The 21,453-nt window shown below is 39.9% G+C and overlaps 1 protein-coding gene across 7 annotated transcripts in view; it reads right to left on the bottom strand.

The window, feature by feature from the left end:
- SLC12A4 (solute carrier family 12 member 4) overlaps positions 1–21,453 on the bottom strand; it is a 47,065-nt gene that overhangs the window by 23,296 nt on the left and 2,316 nt on the right. For 4 of the 7 annotated variants that reach the window (XR_005954408.1, XM_041458599.1, XM_041458598.1 and 1 more), the window contains exons 2-3: positions 3,258–3,352; positions 1,844–1,975 (exon numbers count right to left, since the gene is read on the bottom strand). Coding sequence is in view for 5 of the 7 variants with exons in the window: in XM_041458599.1 (XP_041314533.1) it covers positions 1,844–1,975; positions 3,258–3,352 (227 nt within the window). In the remaining 2 variants the exon portion in view is untranslated. Of the gene's footprint in view, positions 1–1,843; positions 1,976–3,257; positions 3,353–6,864; positions 7,141–21,453 lie in introns of all 7 variants that reach the window. The other 3 variants (XM_041458600.1, XM_041458602.1, XM_041458601.1) reach the window with 1 other exon arrangement.

Raw genomic sequence — 21,453 nt, 5'->3', positions numbered from 1 at the left:
TCCTACAAAAAACATCTGAGAAGTCTGTGAACACACATTTTTGGGACATGGGAAAGCATAATTCAGGAAAACACAGTTATTAAATCTGAACTCCATTTTGCCATAGAAGCAAAGCTTTAATAAAGATAATAGTCCTTTTTAATGGCAGTAAACATCTTGAAAACATGCAAGCATGAATCACACCTAAATGTAGAAATATTAACACCATACCATGCACAGTACTCTACCAGGGGTTGAAAACATGTTCTTAGTTTTCTTTCTCAGTATTTCTGACCCAAATACCATGGGTCAATGGTATTTGACCCATTTTTACCCTGTGAAGTTTTATATACATTTGCTTTAACCAACTGTATACTACAGTCCCATTGCCAAATTCTCCCAATCCTTTTTCTATCAGGGAAGCAAGGGACTAGCTTCCAGATCGCTCTGCATCTTACCCTGGTATTCTGGTCAGGCAATTAATAAGGAAATAAAGAACAAAAGTGATCAGAACTTCCTCAAGATCACAACAACTGTATCTGTTGTATCCTCCACCATTCTACTTTTGTCAGGGAAAAAACCAATCTGCTTCTGATAGCAAGAGGATGAAAATTATTTAGATTATGCAATAATACCATATTAGCAACTGATGCCTGACATTATTCCCACCAAAAGCATGCTAAAACAGAGATGCAGCTGACATTCCCTATTAGTAATGTGAAGGTAAAAGCTTTGGATAAGACTCAGCCATTAGTATAATAGCAAGTACCACACAAAAGAAAATCATAATTAAAATGTTTAAATTACTTTTTTAATGTCAGCTTATAGGACCAGAATGCAGCTACTTCACCCAGGTGACCTTAGCTCAGTCCTGTCATGATGTAAAATTAACCACAATATTGCAGCACTTTTAGTGGATGTGGTCTCAAATAAAATTGAATTTTAAGCTTCACGTTGACAAAACAATTTTGTTACCCCAGTGTAAAACTGCAGAGTAAGGAACTGGAGTGTGAGTAAGGGCATTCAGCATGGGGTAACATGCTTGCTCCATGAGAGCACTATTGCTTTGCAACATTATCACTGCCATGTCTTTCTGAAATGGCTCAAGCTTTGTAGGGCAGTGCCAGAAAACCTGCAGAATTCAAGTGCTATCTTAGCTTTTTTGGAAACCTTTCTTTTGACAGAACCTGTAAACCTACTGACAGGCCTGCCAGCCATAAAATGCAATCACACCACTTGCAGGTGCAGCAGTAACCAAAGCACCTGCAGCCCTGCCAGAGGAGAGGGGAGCAGTTAAACACTGCCCTCCTGATAGAAATCAGCTACCAGCAATCCAACCTCACCTGCTGCAGGCACTCCAGGGCCAGCCTGATGGGCCAACCATCTAAATGCAGATGCTTTGGGGCAGAATTCAGTTGCCTAAGTGCCTGACACCAGAATGACTCCTGAGCTGCCCCAGGGTGTCCAATCTGACCTCCACCCTCCACTCCAGACGGGTGTTGTCTCCTGCAAGCCCTGTGTCATCACCTACCAGCCTTGTAGAGATGTGTCAGGTACCACTGGGCAGCTAAAACAGCCCTTGGAAAAAGCTGGGCGGTTGTTTAGTTTTTATTTGTAGCCCACTAAAAGCCTTCTTATCTACATCCACTCCAAGCATAGGGAATTGCACTGCAGTGCAGTTTTACCCACCACATGTGCCCCAGTTCCCTGTAACAGCTGGTTCCCTACAGCTTCCATGGCATTTCTTTGCAACATTGTCATGGCTCCCGAGAGAGCTTAAGAACAAGCAGAAGGGAGGCCCCAAAAATCACACAGGGAATCATCCCATTCATCAGTTTTGGCCATGGAGAGAATCTTCACTTACTTTTGATACTTTCTTCTTCGATCCATCAGTATTTTCTGCTTCTTCATGTTCCTTGACACCTTGAGTAAGATTCGTGTAGTTGACCAACTTGCCAAGCAGAGATGACACTTTTGGTCGTATATCAAGTTCTTCCTGTGGAAGAAGACAACAAATCAACCTCTGCAGTTCACAGCATTTCTGCAGAGTGGCTGGGATCACACCATCCTGGGCATGCCTGAGGCCACCAGGGAACACACCAGAAAAATCATCCAGGAAATGACAAGAGTATTTCACTGTGCCTCAACCACTGGTGAGAGGTTTTAATTTTCTGAAAGGAGGGCAACTCTGATAGGAAAAGGCCAAAATGTCTGCACCATGTGAATCATTCTCCTTAGGTGCTGAAAAGCAATGAAGAAGTCTGAGCCTTAGAACTGTGATAAAATGAATGTGTAGCTTGCATGTATCTCTAACGTCAACTTACATCAACAGATACACTTCTTAAAAGGTCAAGCTGCCAAACAAATCAGAGATTTAGTGATTAAACTCTGCTTACTGTAGACATGTACGCACTCTGATGATTTTATTACATTTTCCAAACTATGTTATCTAATTCATGTGGATCTAGACAAAATTCCCAAAAGCCACACGTATGGAGGGCCTGCCACCTTTATATTCATTCCATCCAATTTCTGGTTCTGGTTTGGGGGCAGGGGGGATGAAAAGAGACCCAGAACAAAATCATTCCTTTTCCCTTTCAAATTAAAGTCTTGTATGTCTGGTAGCACAATAAGGAATTGCATGGTGAAAAGAAACAACTTTCCACACAGGAAACAAAAACCAATTGAGAAAGATTTCACTGTCTGCAGCTTTATCATATCTTTAGATATCACCTTGAACAGTTTTTGGTAAGATAAGTAGCATTATGTGCTTTGTACATGATGCAGAAACTGAGCCCAAATGGGATCATCCCTAAAGGGATGACATGAGCCAAGCACCCCTTTTCTTATCCCTTCCTGTGATCTGACCTGCAGCTGATATGTTTAAAAACCTGATTACAATTCCTTCCAGAAAGGGGCTGAGATAACATGTACCTCCTGTTCAGCACTGCAGCATGGCCTTTGGGATCCTGGTGCATCCTCCCTCTACTTAGTGCCACAGAAGAGCCTGCACACCTGGTGTGCTCCTGTGCTTATGGACTAGGTCTCCAGCAGGAGTGCCTGCCCCTCCTTAATTGCAGATATTTACATTTATACAGAGTTACAACTCTGCCTCACAGACCCAGCTGTCACCACCCAGGATATCCCTGCCCACTGGTGTCCCTGACAACAGATGGACACCCACAAAAAGGCACGTGGGGGAGAAAGATGCGCTCAATCCCTCCCATCATGGAAGATCACAAATCACATTGGAAGTACAAAGAAAGGCTAGAAATTACCTCAAACAAGGCCAGATTTCTGTCATAGTAATCGCCTCCCTTGCCAGCTTCTGAACTGTTCAGGAAAGGACTGTTTTCTTTATGGTTGCCATGACCTGCGAAGAAAAAAAGAAGCAGATTTTGATAACCAGAGAATGATACTGTAACCTTGAAGAATCCGTAGGTAAAAAACTCATTTCATTAACTGAACATATTTATTTTTAGTATCTCAAGTCATACCATGTTAATAATATCAAAGGTGTTACTCTCAAGGCAGAGTTATTTCTATTTCTACTCCTCTGTTTCCTTAAAATACAACAAGAAGTCACCTCAAAGTAGGATTTACAAGTAGGGTCACAGCTACAATGCTATATATGCCTTGTGTGTGCTCACTTCTGTAACTGTTTTTATACAGAACAGCGGCAAGCACTGGGACAGCTCCTGTGCATTTAGAAATGACTCCTAATGACAACAACATCCTTTGAGCTGTGTGTCCAACTCAGTTCAATACATTTAGTAAGACTGAACATTTCAAAGACAAGTAATGACAATACAAAACACCCCCAAAGCACCTTTTTAGTTCTTAACTGCTGTTTGTTATTCACTATGCCCACTAATCCCCAGACATTCAACACCCTTACTGTGTTTTGAACATTTAAGCCCTGCATTCTTCAGGCTCCTCTTATACACCTATATTAAAACCTAATATAATATACATTAAAATTAGAATCAGAGCATTCCTATATGCAATAAACAATGTCAAAAAAAAAAAAGAAAAAAAGAACATAGAAGATCTGTATAGTTTTCTGTAGTGAGTAGTAAAAAAAAAAAAAAAAAAAAAAGGGCACTATAGTTTAAAACAACCTCTGAGGGGGAAAAAAATTAAATTGATTTCCATCTTCAAAATAAGTTCTTGGATCTATGTCTCCCATTACCCTCTGCTCAAGAAACAAAAATTCTTCTCTTTTGCCTGTACCTCTTCACTCCCTGCTCTCCCAGCCAACACAAATGAATTATTTCCAAGAGCATCTCCTTAAGAGAGGATTAATCCAAGGAATACCTTTTTCTATTTACAAAAGATATAATCACTACAGAAATTAAAAATAAAAAAAAAAGACATTATTATCTCAAATGAAAATACTACAAGTTAAAATACTCTACACTGAATACACCAAAAGCAAGAGAATAAACATCTGGATTTTTGGGTGCATCTTTTCACTTATTACAGCAATCAATTCAACAAGGCTACATTTAATTATTGTAATGCAATTCAAGTGAAAATCTCTCTGCATTCTGAAATTTGAATCAACTTACAAAATTAACCTAACAGGCAAAGAGGAGAATCCTCCACTATATATAGTGATCAGCACAAACCACACTGTTACAAAAGTAATTGTTATAGCCAAAAAATTATGATAACATTCAGTCCTACTCTTACTGAAGGGAAGGCATGCATGGAAAGCAGCACAATTTTCTGGAATTGCTGACAGGTGCTTTGAACAAAACTGTTGGAAAAACAATATTCACAAAGAACAGAGGGATTTTTAAACTTCTGTAAGTAAATACTTAGCTGACCAAAAATATGAAAAGAGCAGCACATGTACGGAAAGCAGCACAATTTTCTGGAAATTGCTGACAGGTGCTTTGAACAAAACTGTTGGAAAAACAATATTCACAAAGAACAGAGGGATTTTTAAACTTCTATAAGTAAATACTTAGCTGACCAAAAATATGAAAAGAGCAGCCTGTTGTGTTTATGTGCCTTGAGTGCCTTCTCACAGCTCTGACAACTAACCCCAAAATGTTAATTAGCAGCTGCCTTGAACAAGGGGGCTCAGCTTATTTGCTGACCCCAGCTACACATAAGAGATGCTCACTTTGCTGTAATTGCAGAATTTTTTACATTACTAGAAAAACAGCAGTAAGCTTACCAACACAGCATCAAAATCAAACGGTTATCAACTTTAGCAAAGGTTAAAATCTGCGAAAGCTGCTTGCTTGCTGTATTTGTTATGCTTATACTGGAATATACCAGATCAATTTTGCTGCAGTGTGTGCTGCAGTCCCCCCCCATCCTGTTGTGGTTGAAGTACATTTACAATTTTTGCTGAGGAAATGGAGTTATCTGCCATACACCTTTTACTTATTAAATTGGACACAAATGATGGTGCAAATTATGACATCAACAGAAATACTGTCTGCTTGATTCTTCAAGATTCTGGTCTCTGCAGTATCTTCTCCATTACATTTATTAAACTCAGCAAGGTCATGAGCAATTTTGGTTTGTTTCCTCAATTCCAACATTATACACTATATAGGAAATCCTATATACTGGTTCTGGTGACAATGCTTGAAATATCAGCCTGTTGTTTTTGTTTTTTTTTATCACTGAGTGATTTTTAAAGCAATTCTTTGCTGCCTTAGTTTTCCTCCTTCCATTGGGAACCCTACTTTATCACTGCCTCAAGTCAGCATAATGGGTGTTCTTTTACTTATAACACTTGGAGAAACTCTCAACCATTTTATGTACAAAATCCCACTGTTGCCAAAATACATTCATACATTCAATCTCAGTTTTTTAAGCAAGATGAAAATTATTTTGCTCTTTCAAAATGCCCTTGTTACCATAATCCACATAACCTCTCCTTAGTTAGTTAAGATTCATACCATCTCCTTGAGCCTGACAAAGACCAGTGACTTAAAATGAATCTTCAGCTTGACTGTCATTATTTTTTAGATGCATCTTCACCAGTGAATTTTTCACAACTGATCTGTTCAGAAGACCTCTCTCTCTCTCTAAAGAGCCTCCATCTTCTCTTTCATTCTCCATTTATATGTTCAATTATCACTCAGACCTTTCCCATTAGACTGTCCTTCCGAATTTGACCCCTTGGCATGCTGGCTTTTTACACCATCCTGCACTCAGGAATCCCAAACTGAATAGGAAATTCAGTAGAACTAGTGACTGGAAATATAGTATTGATTTTGCAATTGCTAGGGCACATTTTCTTCTTGATGGTTCAGATGATAGAGAAGTACAACTGGCTTTTTACCACATTCACAGCACTAGCTCCATTGTCCTGAAATAACATACATATGAATTACTGCAGGCGATGCAAAAATAAAAGTGAACTTTCCTGCTGATCTAACGAAGTGCCACTTTTAAGTCCCTCTCAAACACTGTACACTTTCCACAGGAAGTGAAGGTGTGAAAGTTTACATGCAAGTTCTTCACAATGACATCCTAGCTCCACATCACCAATAAGCAGAACTGGAGCTGCAGAGATGTGTGCTGATTCAAGCTACTACATTGCTAACTTCAATACAGCTAATTAAATGACAGCCAAAAAATCACCTCCGTTACAGCTGCACATTCAATGCAATCTCTTCTTTATACACATTCTAAACCAAAGCATTCCTCTCACTTTCCCTCTTCTCACACTGTGTTTCCACTTCAGGAGTAAAACCTCCAGCAAATCACCATTTCCTCAACAACAATCACAACTGTACTTCGACAAAACACACCAGACTGCAGCACAGGGCAGAAACCACACTCACACAAGGAAAAACTGTCTCCAGTTTATTCCCTGTGCCAGTGAGCAACAGCAGCAGCTTCAAAGAGACTTACTTGCACGGGAGGAGCGCGTTATCTCCATCAGTTTGGGGAGGGAGCGGATGTGACCTCGGAAAGCTACTCTGGGGAGTTCTCGCCCCAGCTTCACCCCAGGACGGTTCACATCCTGCAGCACGGAGGCTCCTGGGCAAGCACCATCCTGTGACATGTGCACAGTTTTCCACATCCTTAGTTATCAAGTCTTTGGTCCTGGCCAGTAGCTATGGTGTTAGCTTTCATCACTCAAGATTGATTTGCAAGGAACATTTCTCAAAGAGGGAGCTAAATACTCTGCAACAGAGAATAATTTATTTGCCTTAGTCCCTAATTAATCTCAAATTTTGAGGTATTCAAGCTGTATTCCAAGTAGGTTAATGTTTCCTCTTCGCTTGTTTCATTGCTTCTCAGTCTTCATTATCTTTCAATAATTAAGGCATTTTATTTCTGAATGCTACCAGTTCTCTTCCAAACCAGATAATTCTATTTGCAAACACCACATCAACTATACAGTTTATCTAAACATCTCCAGCAGAGTTCCCTGAACATTCTACTCCCCTACTCAGATATGGGCACAGGTCCAGAGAACAAGTTCCTCATCCTGTGGATCACCTGAGTTCCTTAAAACATCAGAGATGATCCATGGAACAAAACCTAAAACTCTCAAGTGTGCATGCTCCCACACATGCAAACACGCAAGCTCAGGAAACAGAACAAAAGCAATAATAAATGGATGGATGTCCAAACTTTTGCGTCACAGCCAAGAAAAAACACTGTGACTAAACCACAGCAGATATTCTACTGACTGGTTTTACTTTGTTCTTCTCCAAAAGGTTAATGTTGTCTCTACTAAAAAAAAAAAAAAATTAAAAAGTATTAAGAACACAGAGGACACTATTCATGTTACCGCTTTGCTTCTGGAAGAGGATTAGGCCAGACAGAGTTTCACTGCTTGAGCATGCTGAATGCAAGCCTTTTGTGCAAGCCATTGTGTTTCCTTAAGTAACTGAGAGATGAAATTCAGAATTTAGAGACAATTACAAACAAAAGGCACACATGAAAGTAACTAAAAGACAGACTAGTGAGGATAAATGAAAGCTGAACAATTAGGCACAGTGATACATACTTTACACAGTATTGCAAAGAAAAGACCAGGAAGCTTCACAATGATAAGGCCTACTCTGCCAGACTAAAATAATCATTGAGAAGGTGGCAAGAGCAGTTGCATGACTTGACCTGTCAAGGTTTTATTTTTCTCTACTGCCAGTTTCTAAACGCCCTTACAAATAAACACCACTCCCCTACTTCACCACATTCAGATAAAGAAGCGGAAATTAGTGCATCTTTAAAAAATCTACAGATTCTTTCATCAGGACATGACTAATCCAGAGATGCTCACCTACTTCTTAAGGAAGCTTCATCTACCTGGCAAGTTAAGACATGCTGAAGGCACAGATGGACAGAGCCTGACCAGCTTTAGTCTCACCCACACAGACAACAACGTGAACAGAGCAATGCCAATTAAGCTATAGCGAGGTTAAAACATTAAAGAAAAAGCAAACTCTGAAGAGGGCTGAACTTTGATAAGAAACTTCTGCCACTTTGCTTCTCCAGGCACATCATAGCAGAGCCCATGCCAGCTGGCAGAGGCACGCACAGCCTGCTCCCAGCATCTCCAACACACTGGAGGCAGGAAAGCTGCACAAAGCTCCAGACACTGCTGTGACAGGTGAGGGTGGCACACAGGGCTGCCACAATCCTCCCTGCCTCAGGTACCAAGTCTTAAGTGAGGGACTAAATTTCTTCAGATAATTTCACTGTGAATCAGAGTTCAAGTCAGAGCTGGAACTGAAATGCTCAGCTTGACCAAGAAACACGCTGGTTTCCTTACCCCTTTATAAATAACAAACAGCAGGTACTTCCTAGAAAACTAGCTCAAAGACAGCCCAACACTCCTCCCCTCAATGTAATTTAATTTCTGGAGCGGTGTAAAAGTTAGTATCTCACTTGTAATTGTACTATGCATGTACAGGCTCCTTTGTGTCCACCACAGTAACAACCACTGTGATGAAATAGCCTGTCTAGCAGCCAACACCACATTTTGCTGTTATTCAGACACTATTTCACAAGTATTACTGGCTACAAAACCTGTGATAGTTAAGGGCACAAACTGAGCCATTTTCATGCACAGGGAGCACTACTTGATCTGACTTTTTTTTTTAATTACAACAAAAAAATATTCATATTTATAATATTTCATCTACCAGTAACACTGGAATCTAAGATTAGAAATCAGAGTTGATACCCAAGTAGTTGCTGCAGGTTTCCTTTAATATGAGCAATCTAACAGCAGGCTGTTAAAGCCAACTAATCACACAGGCTCACTTCTCACTCAGGAGATGGCTCAATTAGCTGACCCCTGGAGTGCCTCTCCTGTGCATGCACCTTGACATGCTGCAAATTACCTCTAAAGAGCGCCTAACCTAAATAAAACCGATTTATAGATGTTTTAAGACAGGCAAAATGTATCCCACTTCAGAAAGCAAGTTAGTTCTGTGTGATTTATTTGCGCTTTCTCAGATTTTCATTTGCCAGTATGTTCTGCAAATTTCTACACAAGTGGCAATTAAGACACAATTTACTGTGATTTTTGACCACAAAATCAAAATAGGTTTTCTATACTTAACTGCTCTCACAAGACCTAGAAGCAAATGAATACACCCACATTAGGTATTCTACAGGGAAAAAGAAAAAAAAAAAAAAAAAAAAAGGAGAAACAGTGGGATTGCTTCAAATAGAAATTATTGCACAATCAGGTTTTATTACTCAGGTTATTTTGAGGGCATTTGTTCACAGCCTTATGGATCAAGTTTCATACAAAAAGCTGTGCATGTCCATTTTTATCACACTTTGGGGGTTTGGTTTGTTTTTAACAGCTCTTAGACACAATTTCCCAGATGTCAACGAGGATCAGGCTCATGCTGTTCCTCCCAAAGGCTGTGTGATGTTCACAGTGTTCTGCTCATCACTCACAGGCCGTCAAGACCTGCAGGTCTGGGTATTGCTGAGAAACAGAAAATCCTCAACAAGCTTCCTGGACTTTGCCAGCAGTCCAAGAACCCTGGGATCTGCACATCTCAGCAGCCAAGCACTCAGGAGCACTGCTGCAGTAAACCAAGAGACTGTTCTTCTAGGATAACCCAAGAAACATGCAGACAATAATTTGATTTCAAATACATTCCATGTCTGCTTCTATTCATGTGGTTCCTCACATGTGGCTGGACTAAACAAAACTCATTCCTTCTCAGAACTGTTATGGAATATTTTTCTTGCTTCATTCATGAGACTATACCAAATAATTCAATGTACAATTATGCTTTTGCAGATATTACTACCTTGACATTTCATTAACAGAAATCAGACATTGCTTCTTTTCTTAAATTACTTTCAACAACTTAGCAAAAATCCTAATCCAACATCAGCAGCAGTCCAAAATAAAGATAACTTTAAGCAATAATAAAAAAAGGCAGCCTATTAGAAATACTTGTTTCTCCATGGACAACACACAACTAGCCAGAAACACAAAGAATTTCTAAAATGAAAATCTGGTTACAAACTCATTTATGGCAGCAGAACAGGCAGCTGGCAACACGGGATCTGATAACAAGAAATACTTACTTTCCCTTTAGCTACAAAGTAGTCAGTAGTACGCAAAGCACTTTTTCATGAAAAAACACAAAGTCATGACTTAACTTTCATATTTTTAAAAACTGAAAACAATAATTCCTTTATTTTGCAGTAGGAAAAAGACAAAAGTAGCAAAGTGACATTCCAAGCTCAGAAAAAAAAAAAAAAAAAACATTTCTCAAAATGTTTTGAAAACTCCACTAAGTTCTTGTTTTGAGACTGGACTGGTTTAGGTGTGGGAGTTTTTTAACAGGATTATTGTATTTACACCAGAAATAGGAGAAACAGGAAATAACCACTACTGCATCTAGTTAGACAAAACTCATTCACACTGCAAATTAGGCATTGCTAATGAAATAACCAATTGAAATCTGGTAATGCCAGTTCACACAAGACCTTGGGCTACCAGGTCATTTTCACTGAAGGTGGCAGAAAGCACAAGCTGTAAAATCCCAGCTGTAAAATCCCAGTATTTTACGAAAATAAAGCCGCACTAGATAGGAACCCACACAACAATGAGGCTTTATGAGAGGGAAACACAGCAGAAAGAAAGGACGGACCTTTCCCTGGAGAGCTCTGAGATCCTCTGTGCTTGAAACACAGGCTCAAACAATCAGTTTCACTGGCAACACTGAACACTCCCATGCCTGCTCCAGACACAATTTCCATCAGAAACCGCAGCTTAAACACCAAACTATTGACATCTGTGCTCACGTTAACACTGTATGTTGTTCATTCACTATTATAACATTATTATGCTATGTAATAGCATTATTTACTTCACTGTTAATTGACACTGTCAATATAGTTTTGAGTTTACTGGATTTTATCCAACTATTAAAGCCGTGATTCTTAAGACTTATTACATACTACACTGCAGTACACACTTATTGCCAGCAACAGTGATGGCACCTATAAAAGTGACACAAAGAATAATTGTACCCAAAAACTGAAATTAAAAGCTGTATTATTGATAATATAGTCATTCCTCTGAACCAGTTCAGAGTTTAAAAGATGGCACTTGCTCTTGCTCTGCTTGAAAGGAACAGCCAAAACTTTCCCAAACAACATCCTATGCAACAGATAGGCTGGAGCAGAGTACAAAATTAAGTATACAATTAAGCACAGATCTTGGATTTATCCCTAGATAAACATGTGTGAAGACTTCCACTGTACTTTTTAAAACTAGATTAGAGAACAGCCTTACCCATCAAGTTGTCTGACCCTACATAACTCGAAGGATTTAACAATTTAATAACCCTGTGTTTCAGAAAGCATTATGACTTTATTTTTCAGTTAAGATACACTGATAGTTTCAGAACACAACTCTTTGTAGGTGCTAATATCAACATAAAATACTTACCCTTTAGCAATAGTTCTTTGACATTTTCAGTAACTTGGTTTACCATTATTCTTCTTCCAGCTCTTAGCACATACTTTAGTAAATGCTTCCTCTGTGAAGTCTTGAGGATTGGTCAACTTTAATAATATTGTATTTCCAAAAGAACTGTTTCTACCTGCTCTGACAAAGTGCTGGCTGCAATGTTGAATTGGACTGATCTCTTCCAAGAAGCAAGAGGTCCTTACAGAAAGTTAAGCTGACACTGATATAATCCTGGCATTATAATCCTTTCAACACTGAGAAAATACACAAATACCAGGATCTTAGTGAAAATGCTACTTGTGAAATCCAAGCCCAGCCACATTTAAGAGGCACACTGCAGTTGTTTGCACAATAAGAAAAGTGTGCCACAAATCTGCTGCTTGCTGAGTGTGGAACCAGACAGGGTTTTAAACCTGCTAGTGCCACCAGAAGTGTAGCTCTGTGACGTTAGCCCTGCAGGCATTTCAGCTTTCAAGTGAAAACACTGAACTGATTCTTTCCATCTTCAATACATTGGAATAGGATGACCCATTAATGGATGAACCACATGTGAGATCACAAAAAAAGCTAGCAACAGCAGGATGAAATGGGAGGTTTATATAAGACACACAAGAAAACTAACTTACTGATTCTGAGCACTTCATAATTACCAGAGCCCCCACCATTCTGCCCATTCACAAGGAAATTCTCTGCATACCAGCACACACCTCACCAAGACTTATCTACATGCTGAGGTAGATGCAGTCACCAGGAATACCTGTGTAATTAAAGATGCCAAGTCACTTTTGAGAAATTGGATTTAGGAAATCACATGACTTGGGAGCTTTCATAATATAACATGTCACTGCCAGATGAAAAAAAAAAACAAAAAAACAAAAAAACACTATAAAAACAACCTTTATTTCACTGTAATCCACTTCAGAGGTTCTTTCATGTGGAACAACTCCAAAATCATTTCTCACAATTATCCTCCCTGAAACTCCATCCCTTCACATGCATGAGGGCACCTCAGATACAACACACCTTCTATCAAAATAGAGGGAGCAGCATCCTGGTATTTTCCCTGCCTCAGGAAAAGCCTCTTGTCTTGCTATAAAATGTTCTCACTTTCTTTTTTGAAGGACTGCAACATACATCTATGAGACCAGTATGCAGATTCCATGCAATATTCAATTCAAATGCACCTTTCTTTCTGATAGCAAATACATAAAATTCTTTTCAGCCCTATACATGGCTTCTATAGCACAAAAGAGAGAACAACAAAAAAAAAAAAAAAAAAAGCCCAAAAAACACACACCAGTATTTTGGACGTACCTGTTCCCTCCTCCAGCTCAACACAGAAAAAAAAAATACAATTGCACAGGCACAAACCTTGGAGTGAGAGAAAGCAGATGGGACCAGTGACCACTAAAAGCCAGTATTGCCACCAGCTCAAAAAACTTCCTATAGGGAACAACTGGAAAGAAATAAGGTAAGAGCTAGGATGCTAAATATGCTCCAGATATGCAGAAAATGACAGAAGGAGATTTAATTACTTTGAACATTTCAGTGTATGTACATTCTGTGTATTGCATACTACACAATGGACATTTACAGACATCTATCTACTATCATCCATTCCTGGAAGACAGCAAAAAGATTTTGGTAACCACTTACAAGCTGATTGTGAAACCCTGAATGTCATTAGTTTTCAGTCAGTTAACTCATACAGAAAGTGCTGAACATCAGATATTTCTTTCATTTGAGAAGTACTGTGTTCCATGTGGAAACCAAGTTCATGAGAGTTTGGGGTTTTTTTAAGCCAAGGAAAAAGGAAAGGGGGAGGGTGTTTCAAGGAGGAGGAAGAAAAAAGAAAAATAAAAGTTAAGCATATCCAAGGATGACCTTTCATTGTGAAGTGCTACAAACAGCCAAAACTCACTACAACTCTGGTCAAAATACTCAGAGAAATTACCAGTCAGCATGATACTTCTCCAAGCAAAGGGAGTAACTCCTTCCCACTGAACATCTCAGAGGGTGGAGAGAGCTCTGACACTGCACATGATAAAGAGCAAACCACTGTTCTTCTAACATGCAAATATTTTGACACACATTTACAAAGAGCCCACAAGTCTCCCAAAACAGCACAACACATTTCCCACAGTACAACACAGCACAGACCAAGAAGTAGTCAGATGTCTGGAGAAGCCACAGTGGCTTTTACCATCATTTTACAGAAAGTTCATCTGTTTGCAAGCGCATCAGAGCAAGTGGGTATAACACAATAGCTTAGAGAAACTCTTCAAAGAGCAATCAGCAACATTAGATCACTCCTCTGCTTCACCAGTCAGGAATTAGGCAGCTGGAACACAATCTAAGTCAGAAAACACCCCAAGATAGTGAGTCTGCTCCTGCTAAATACATGCTTCTACCAAAAAGTCTACAATACAGTGTCTTAAAAGGGCAAAGGCAAAATACTGCAATTAAATAATTCTCTCTGTTGCCTTGAGTTAGAGCTTTAAAGCTCCTTGCATGTGTGCTAAAAGGCATCTTAACACAAGGCAGATAATCATCCCACTGTCTGCTTACACAGAATTGGGATTTACCAAACATGGCTCAGCTATACCTCCTTTCATGATTGGCCACCGTGTCACAGAATTTAACCCCTGACATCGTCACCAGATTTCCTGGAACACAGAAACACATCAAGAGTGAGTGGTTTGTGTTGGCCTAGACAAAGAAGACAAGACAAAAGTTCCACGCAGGAGCTGAAGCAAGGGTTGGCTTGTGATGCTCTCAAAACAGCCATGCCCCAGCACAGGGTGCAGAACACAAACAGGAATCAAAGGAAAGGAAGGGATGCTGTTGAGGGGATGGGTGTGGTCAAGTGGTACTACTGCCAAACACTTCACACTGTCAAATCACAGACTGGACATTAAGACCTTAGCAGAACAAAGCCAAAAAGACACAGGAGCAGGAGGTTCTAAAATCAGATCTGCAAGACAAGTAACAAACTTCTACCTTTGTGTCAGCTCTGGACACAAATATATACTACAGCAAGTAGGAGAAAAAGTAAGATCAATTATACTATTCAGAAGAGGATCAGCAAGACAAAGCTCCTGAATGCAAAGGTAGAAGGCAGAGGAGAAACAGTAATGTGCTGTCCTCCACCAGAGACAGCAGCAGCTATGCCATCCTCTTGAATTACTCCTAGTCCTGACTCAGATGTGACCTCCTACACGGAAATCCAGAGTGGACTTTGCACACAGTAACTAAGCTCAGGGCTACTCAGCTTGCAAACAGAGACAGGGCCATAAAATAAAATAGCATTGCTATAGATAATTTTATGGAAAATAATTATACTCCAGGGTATAAAAACTGTGTTTTACTGCAGCAATCAGCAATGTAAAGTATGCAAGAGCAAGTCTCAACAAGTTTGCCCTTCTTAACTCAGCAAATGAGCAGCTTCTAATGGCACACCATAAAACTCCTTTTTTCCCTTTGACATGGAAGTGAAAGTCAGAAGGTTGTATGGTCTGCTTCATGATAAGAGGGTAAATGCAGTGACTGAATGATGTTCTAAATCCCTCAGATAAACAGGAGAAATTGCTGGCTACTGGCAGGAGATGAACCTGAAGGCTGGTAATTAGACTGCAGAGGAAAAAAAATGTGTAGTCTTGTTGAGGCATAATTACCTTGAACCTGTCCACAGCACAGAGTGCCTCTGCCCTACACAGAGCTCTGCATTGCCCCTCTGCCAGGATCTGGTTACACAATCCCTGCAAGCCAGCCTCCAACAGCAGCTCACAGCTCTGATTCTCCTTTCTAAAGCAATCGATAGATTGCATCCTCATGACAGCACAGACCATGTGCCAATCAATGCAAGAGCTGGGCTTCTAGGACAATGCAGGTCACTTGGGTGGAGAGAAAGGAACAAATGAAGCATTCTGCAGTCAAGAGGATGGACCTGTGGGCCAAAAACCCAGGAGAGATCAGGCAAACCCAAAATGTGAATACCTGTGGAAATACTGGCACAGAGCAGCACTGTGACCATCAGTACAGAGGTGGGATGACAACCACTCCTTCACCAGCCCCAGCCACCTCCTCCCTCACCCCCTGCCCTGCCTGGCACTGGCCTCTCATCTTCTGCTCAGCAAAATGACATTTCATTTATATTTCCAATAAGTCTAAAGCTGCGTCCAGTCAGCAAAGCATAACTGCCAAGTTATCAAACTTCCCCATTCATCCATAAGCTAATTGAGTAAAAGCTTTCTGGGGGCAATTAGCACTTTATTCTGCATGTCAAATTCCATCTCTCTGTCCTACAGAGCACAAAGAAGATCAAAAGATGATTAAGAAAGAACTCCATCTGCTACCTTTAACAGCAACAAAAATTTGAGAAAATGTATTCCCAGAACTGTTCTGACCTGTACCTCTGCTGCTCAGACATGATTTAACACTGCTGGAGAGTAAACAACCTTCTTTTCCAAGCCAAACCTAGAACCCACCTCAAAATCTAAAGCCCTATCAAAAGCCTGTTAGGAAAAAAATGCTATTCCATTCACTCCAGGAACTTCTTTCTATGGTTCAGAAGTGACAGTTTGAAACTTGTGAAACAGTGTTTAAAATAAAAGCCACAGGGAACAAATAGGCAGTAAACAGGCTACAAAATAGCCTCCACACACAGTTACATACATATACAGATATATATGCAGTTACAGTATACAAAATGTTGTCATATTCAAATTCCAGAGAGGTTTACCCTACATGCATTTTAAGGGCTGTATTTTTGTGTAGACCTTTTAAATTTAAAGGCAGACATATTAACTGTCATGTATTTGAGTCTGTGAAAAGACTAATTATTTTGTGTATGTATTTTATGTTTCTTGCTTAAAACAAAGATATTGTTTGCTTGGCAATTGCTACAGCAGCCACTGTGAAAGATGCTCAGTCCTCCATGCATGACAAAATCCAAGCATGCTGAAAGAAATCATCCAAAGCAGCTCAAATGAAAGAACAAGAACAGTACTACTCATTGCTAAGGGATCACTTGGCAGCACTTAAACAGTTGCCTATTGAAAACTAATAATTAAGAAAGAGGTTTTACTAAATCAAACAAACAAAAAAAAAACCAAAAACCTGGAACTTTATTATCTGAGAATAAAAATCAGCTTAGTAAAATTAAGAGATGCAAAATTTCCAATTCAGAGGTTACTGAAGACAAAGGAAACACACCTAAAATGTAATTCAAATAGGCTTTAACCATGTCTTTAAATGGTGCATTTTTTTTCCTCTGTAATTCAGGTCACAGAACAAAGTATTTAAAGAGCAACCTTGAGCCAACAAGTTGAAGATGTGGACCTTTTTATCAAAGAAATCTTGCTCCATGTATTTGTGCTAATAGCAATTCTTCTGTAATTTAAAGCAGTCTGCACATTATTTGCTGCATCACAATAAAAAAACAGATGTAAATCCTTAACTTGGTCTTGGAAGGGGAAAATCACCAAATGCAGCTTTCCTCTGCCTGTGGCACTGGGCATCCCCCATCCTGTTACTTGCACTTCAAAACAAGGCAGTGATCACTAACTCTGATCTATCTCAAGGTTGTTGCTCCAACCTCAGCCAACAGCATTTATTAGGATACATTTTTAGGTATGGCTACATTTACAAGGCTAAATTTATTTGGTTTAGCTACATTTCCCAGTCAATGAGACTGCAAACTACCTTAGTCTTCATTCTACACTTTAGCAAAAGCCAAAATTAAATTTTACATTGAAAAGCACGCAAAAACTTATGCTTTAATTTTGTTGCAGCAGGGAAAAGAAAGCAGATGTCACTATTTTCTTTGAGGAAGTGAAACACTGAAGAAATTTGTAAGGGGAAATTGAATAACACACAGAGATCAATTTTATACACGAGAGAGAGATGTAATACAAACACAAAACACCCAAAAACATACTTAAAATTCTTTAGAAAAATTCAGAGATTGTATAGGAGATATCACTTCAGCATTACTGAAAATCTTGAAATTTGTTTGCCTAAATTCCCAAACTTAGTCTCAACTCAAGTTTGGAATGGCAGCTTAGCAAGTATAGGCAGAGAGAATTAGGTAGAAAATCCATGTCTTTTCATGTACAAAAGAAGGTTTAGCCAAAAGAAGCCTTGGCCTTTTAATGCAGGTGTTCTCCAAAACACCAAAAATCTGCAGCTGCAAAAGACCAACCGAGGGTTGTTTGGATTTCTCAACAATCTTCTCTTGGGTTTTTGCACCATGCAGAGCCACGCACACACGGGTACGGGAGCTGCTTTCACATCACTCAGACATATCACAAAGATTCTTCCCAGAGCTTTTTCAAATAACTGAAATACCAGAGAACCCACAAAAAGGCCCATGTTTTCCTATATTTAGCTAAGTCTCCTGTCCACCAGCAGCTGGCACCACGATCCCCTTGGTACTGGACAGCTGCAGCCTCTCCAGCTCAGGCCAAGTCACTGCACAAATTACAAGAAGTAGGAGACATGCTCAGCAAAAGTAGCAGTTTATGCAGCAACAAGAACTTTTTTGTTTTCCTAGACAAGCATTTTAACAAATTAAACCTTACTACACTACAAGCCAATAAAATAAAATAGAGTATCGACCACGGGCTCCAGGAAAATGAGCTCCTCAGAAAAATTCCTTTGATTACAGGGTATAAAGAAGTATATACCACCTCCTTCACCCACCCAGCTATTACAAACAGCTAATTATGTCACAAAGCACTTTTCCACTCTCATTTTTCACATGCCAAACTCTTATCTTTCCTTATCTGAAGCAAGAGTCCACTCCTCTATGCACCTGTATTGCTGAGAAAAGAATTCTGGAATTCAGCACAGGAATCAGTGCTGTGCTAATTGCTGATTGCTCAAACAGAAAGAAACAGAATTTAAAAAGAAAAAAAAAAAAAAGAAAGAAAGAAAAAAGGAAAGAAAAGGAAAAGAGCCCTAACAACAAAAAACCTTCAAGGACTTCTAAAGTATGACTCTGCTGGTAAGACCCCTTTCAGGATCTGCACTGAAAACCTTAACTATTGCTGTGGATCCCACAAGTACTCTTTCTGAAAAGAAATAAATACCGACATATTTAGCACTGACACGCCACCTTTAATATCTCCAAATTTGCACATCATACTTTTCAGAGAGGGGAAACCAGATGCCAGCAGAACAGAAAAAACAAAACCTTCCCATCAAAATGCCACTACACTGAAAAAAAGGTGGTCTCCATTCCATTTTCAGTAAGAGAACAGTTAACAAATCACCAGAAAACAGTTCCCTGACATCAGTATTGCTATTCTCAGGTTACTTTCTTTTCTCTGAAACAATTCAGAGGTTCTGCCTCAACTCCACCCCAGGCTGCCTCCTCGAATGACCTCTTTCTGCAGCTTTTAGACAACACAAAAAATGCTGAAGACGCTTGTGCTACAGAGGTTATGCAAAAATATTCCACTATGACCACCATAACAGTGTCATTTAACCACACTGCTGCCAGCAGAAGTTCTTAAGATAACTTAAATGAAATTTGGACATGTTTTTGTCATCCTATTTAACCCTACTGTCTAATTTATTACATGACTAATTTTATCTTATCTCTGAACTTGGCCAAAACACACCTACATGTAAGAATTAGGCACTTTGAAGAAGAATTTTTGAATGATTTATGTGCCCCCATTAAAAGTATCTTCAGACACATTTCGTGTGAGCTTTCAAGTTTCAAGTCTTGCAAAAGACTGAAAATCTTTACTAGTAAGTTACCACACGTTAAAGCAGTGAACCAGGAAGTTTAAAGTAAAAGCACACTGCTATCACACCAGGACTTTACCCACATTTTCCAAAGCAGCTCACTGCAAATGAGCAGTACAATCTGCTGCTGCACAAGAACACTGAACACACTGACACAGAATGTAAGCTCGAGGTAAAGGTCTCAAGCCTGGTTAGAGAACTCTGGGCTTGGGAGGAAGCCATGTGATAACTGCAACATAAGCAGAGCAATTCCTTGGCAAAACCAAGGGTGGCAGCTGACCAAAGCTAGCTAGTGACACCAAGCTGATTAGTGTCTCATTTCCACACAAAAGTCAAGGGAAGATAAATAACTTCCCACAGGACACATGATATTGCCACACTTTGGTTAACTGGGTGCACAATGACTGTGGAGCCGAGATTTCTATTAAAGCAAAGTGTATTTGGTATTTTAAACACTTTCAGACCCCAATGTCCCTCTTTTTGCCCTGTGTACCCAACCTAATATGCTGGCTTTATTTCAAAGACAGAGGGGATGCCAAATTCACATTTCTCATCCCTGACGATCCATAAAGAAGGGCTCACATGTTTATCATAGGATCACAGGATAATTCTTTGTACTTCTTTTACTAAATGAAAGATGTCAAAGTCTATTACAAGCAGTGGCAGCCAGTGGAACCTACTTAGAAATAAAAGGCTCATTTTATTCATAAGCAAGCACTGGAACTATCTGACAAGGCTAAATTATTGCACATTGACTAATGTCTTCTTATGGAAATGTTTGACAAGAAATTCTGTTGCAGAACAGTTTCACATCTGCAGATGTGAAACTTGATGTCCTAAAAAAAGCAAAATTCAGGGGGAAAAAAAAAAGCCTTCAAAACCAGAGATATGACAAATGAAGGCAGCGGTAAAAAGATCAAACCAAAAAAAGAATCCACCAGAATCATAAGCAACAGCCTAAAATACTGTGCAAGGAGTACTGCACAACACAGGCACTACCCTGCAGACTGTTACAGAGCAGCTATAAACGGCGACAGTGCCACGGCCACGCTCTGGAAGGGCCACGTCCTTACTGAGTCACCTCAACCAATCCAACCAAACTGAGCAATCCCAACAAGCCTTGAAATCAGGCTCCGAACAGCAAGCTGAGAAAATAAAGTCTTCCCAGCAGAAGGTTCACCAGAACAACTGCAATCAGTTTCTCACCCTGCCTGTAGTGGGGCTACTTGATGGCACAGACAGCCTGGAGCATGGGCACTGCTCAGGCAGCTCTGTGTGCATCCATGTGTCAGAATCAACTGTGTGCACTTCCAGAAGGCCACAACCTACAACTTGAACTCCGCACTCAAGTCAAACAGTTTATCTTATCTTGAATCAGGGGCATCCCCAACACCAACAAATCCCTCCATGAGCCCTGTAATCAGCTGCTACAGAAGGCTCTGCAGGGTCACCCTCTTGCCTCCAGTCTGCAGGCTCCAGCCAGTGCTGAACAGCTCTGAGATATTCTGCCTTCAGCAGGAGCTGCCACCTCTGCTGCGTCATATCATCAACACCTCCTGTGTGAGAGGCCAGGGTAACTGCACAGGATGTAGAAACCAGCACCAAAACCGAAAAGAATAACACAAGACTGAATTCAGATTCCCCTCTACAGAGCTACAAACCCAAGAAACCTCGAGAAAAACAGAAAAGGCTAGTAAGGAAGAACATGCTTGTCAGGACAGGTAGGCAAGACACATATCTTTATACATACACCCCGAGGATATGAAACAATACTTAATTAC

The sequence above is a fragment of the Pyrgilauda ruficollis genome, unplaced genomic scaffold (genome assembly GCF_017590135.1).
Source record: "Pyrgilauda ruficollis isolate IOZ18807 unplaced genomic scaffold, ASM1759013v1 scaffold13, whole genome shotgun sequence".
Classification (NCBI taxonomy): Eukaryota; Metazoa; Chordata; class Aves; order Passeriformes; family Passeridae; genus Pyrgilauda; species Pyrgilauda ruficollis.
This window is presented reverse-complemented; position numbering and strand designations above follow the sequence as displayed.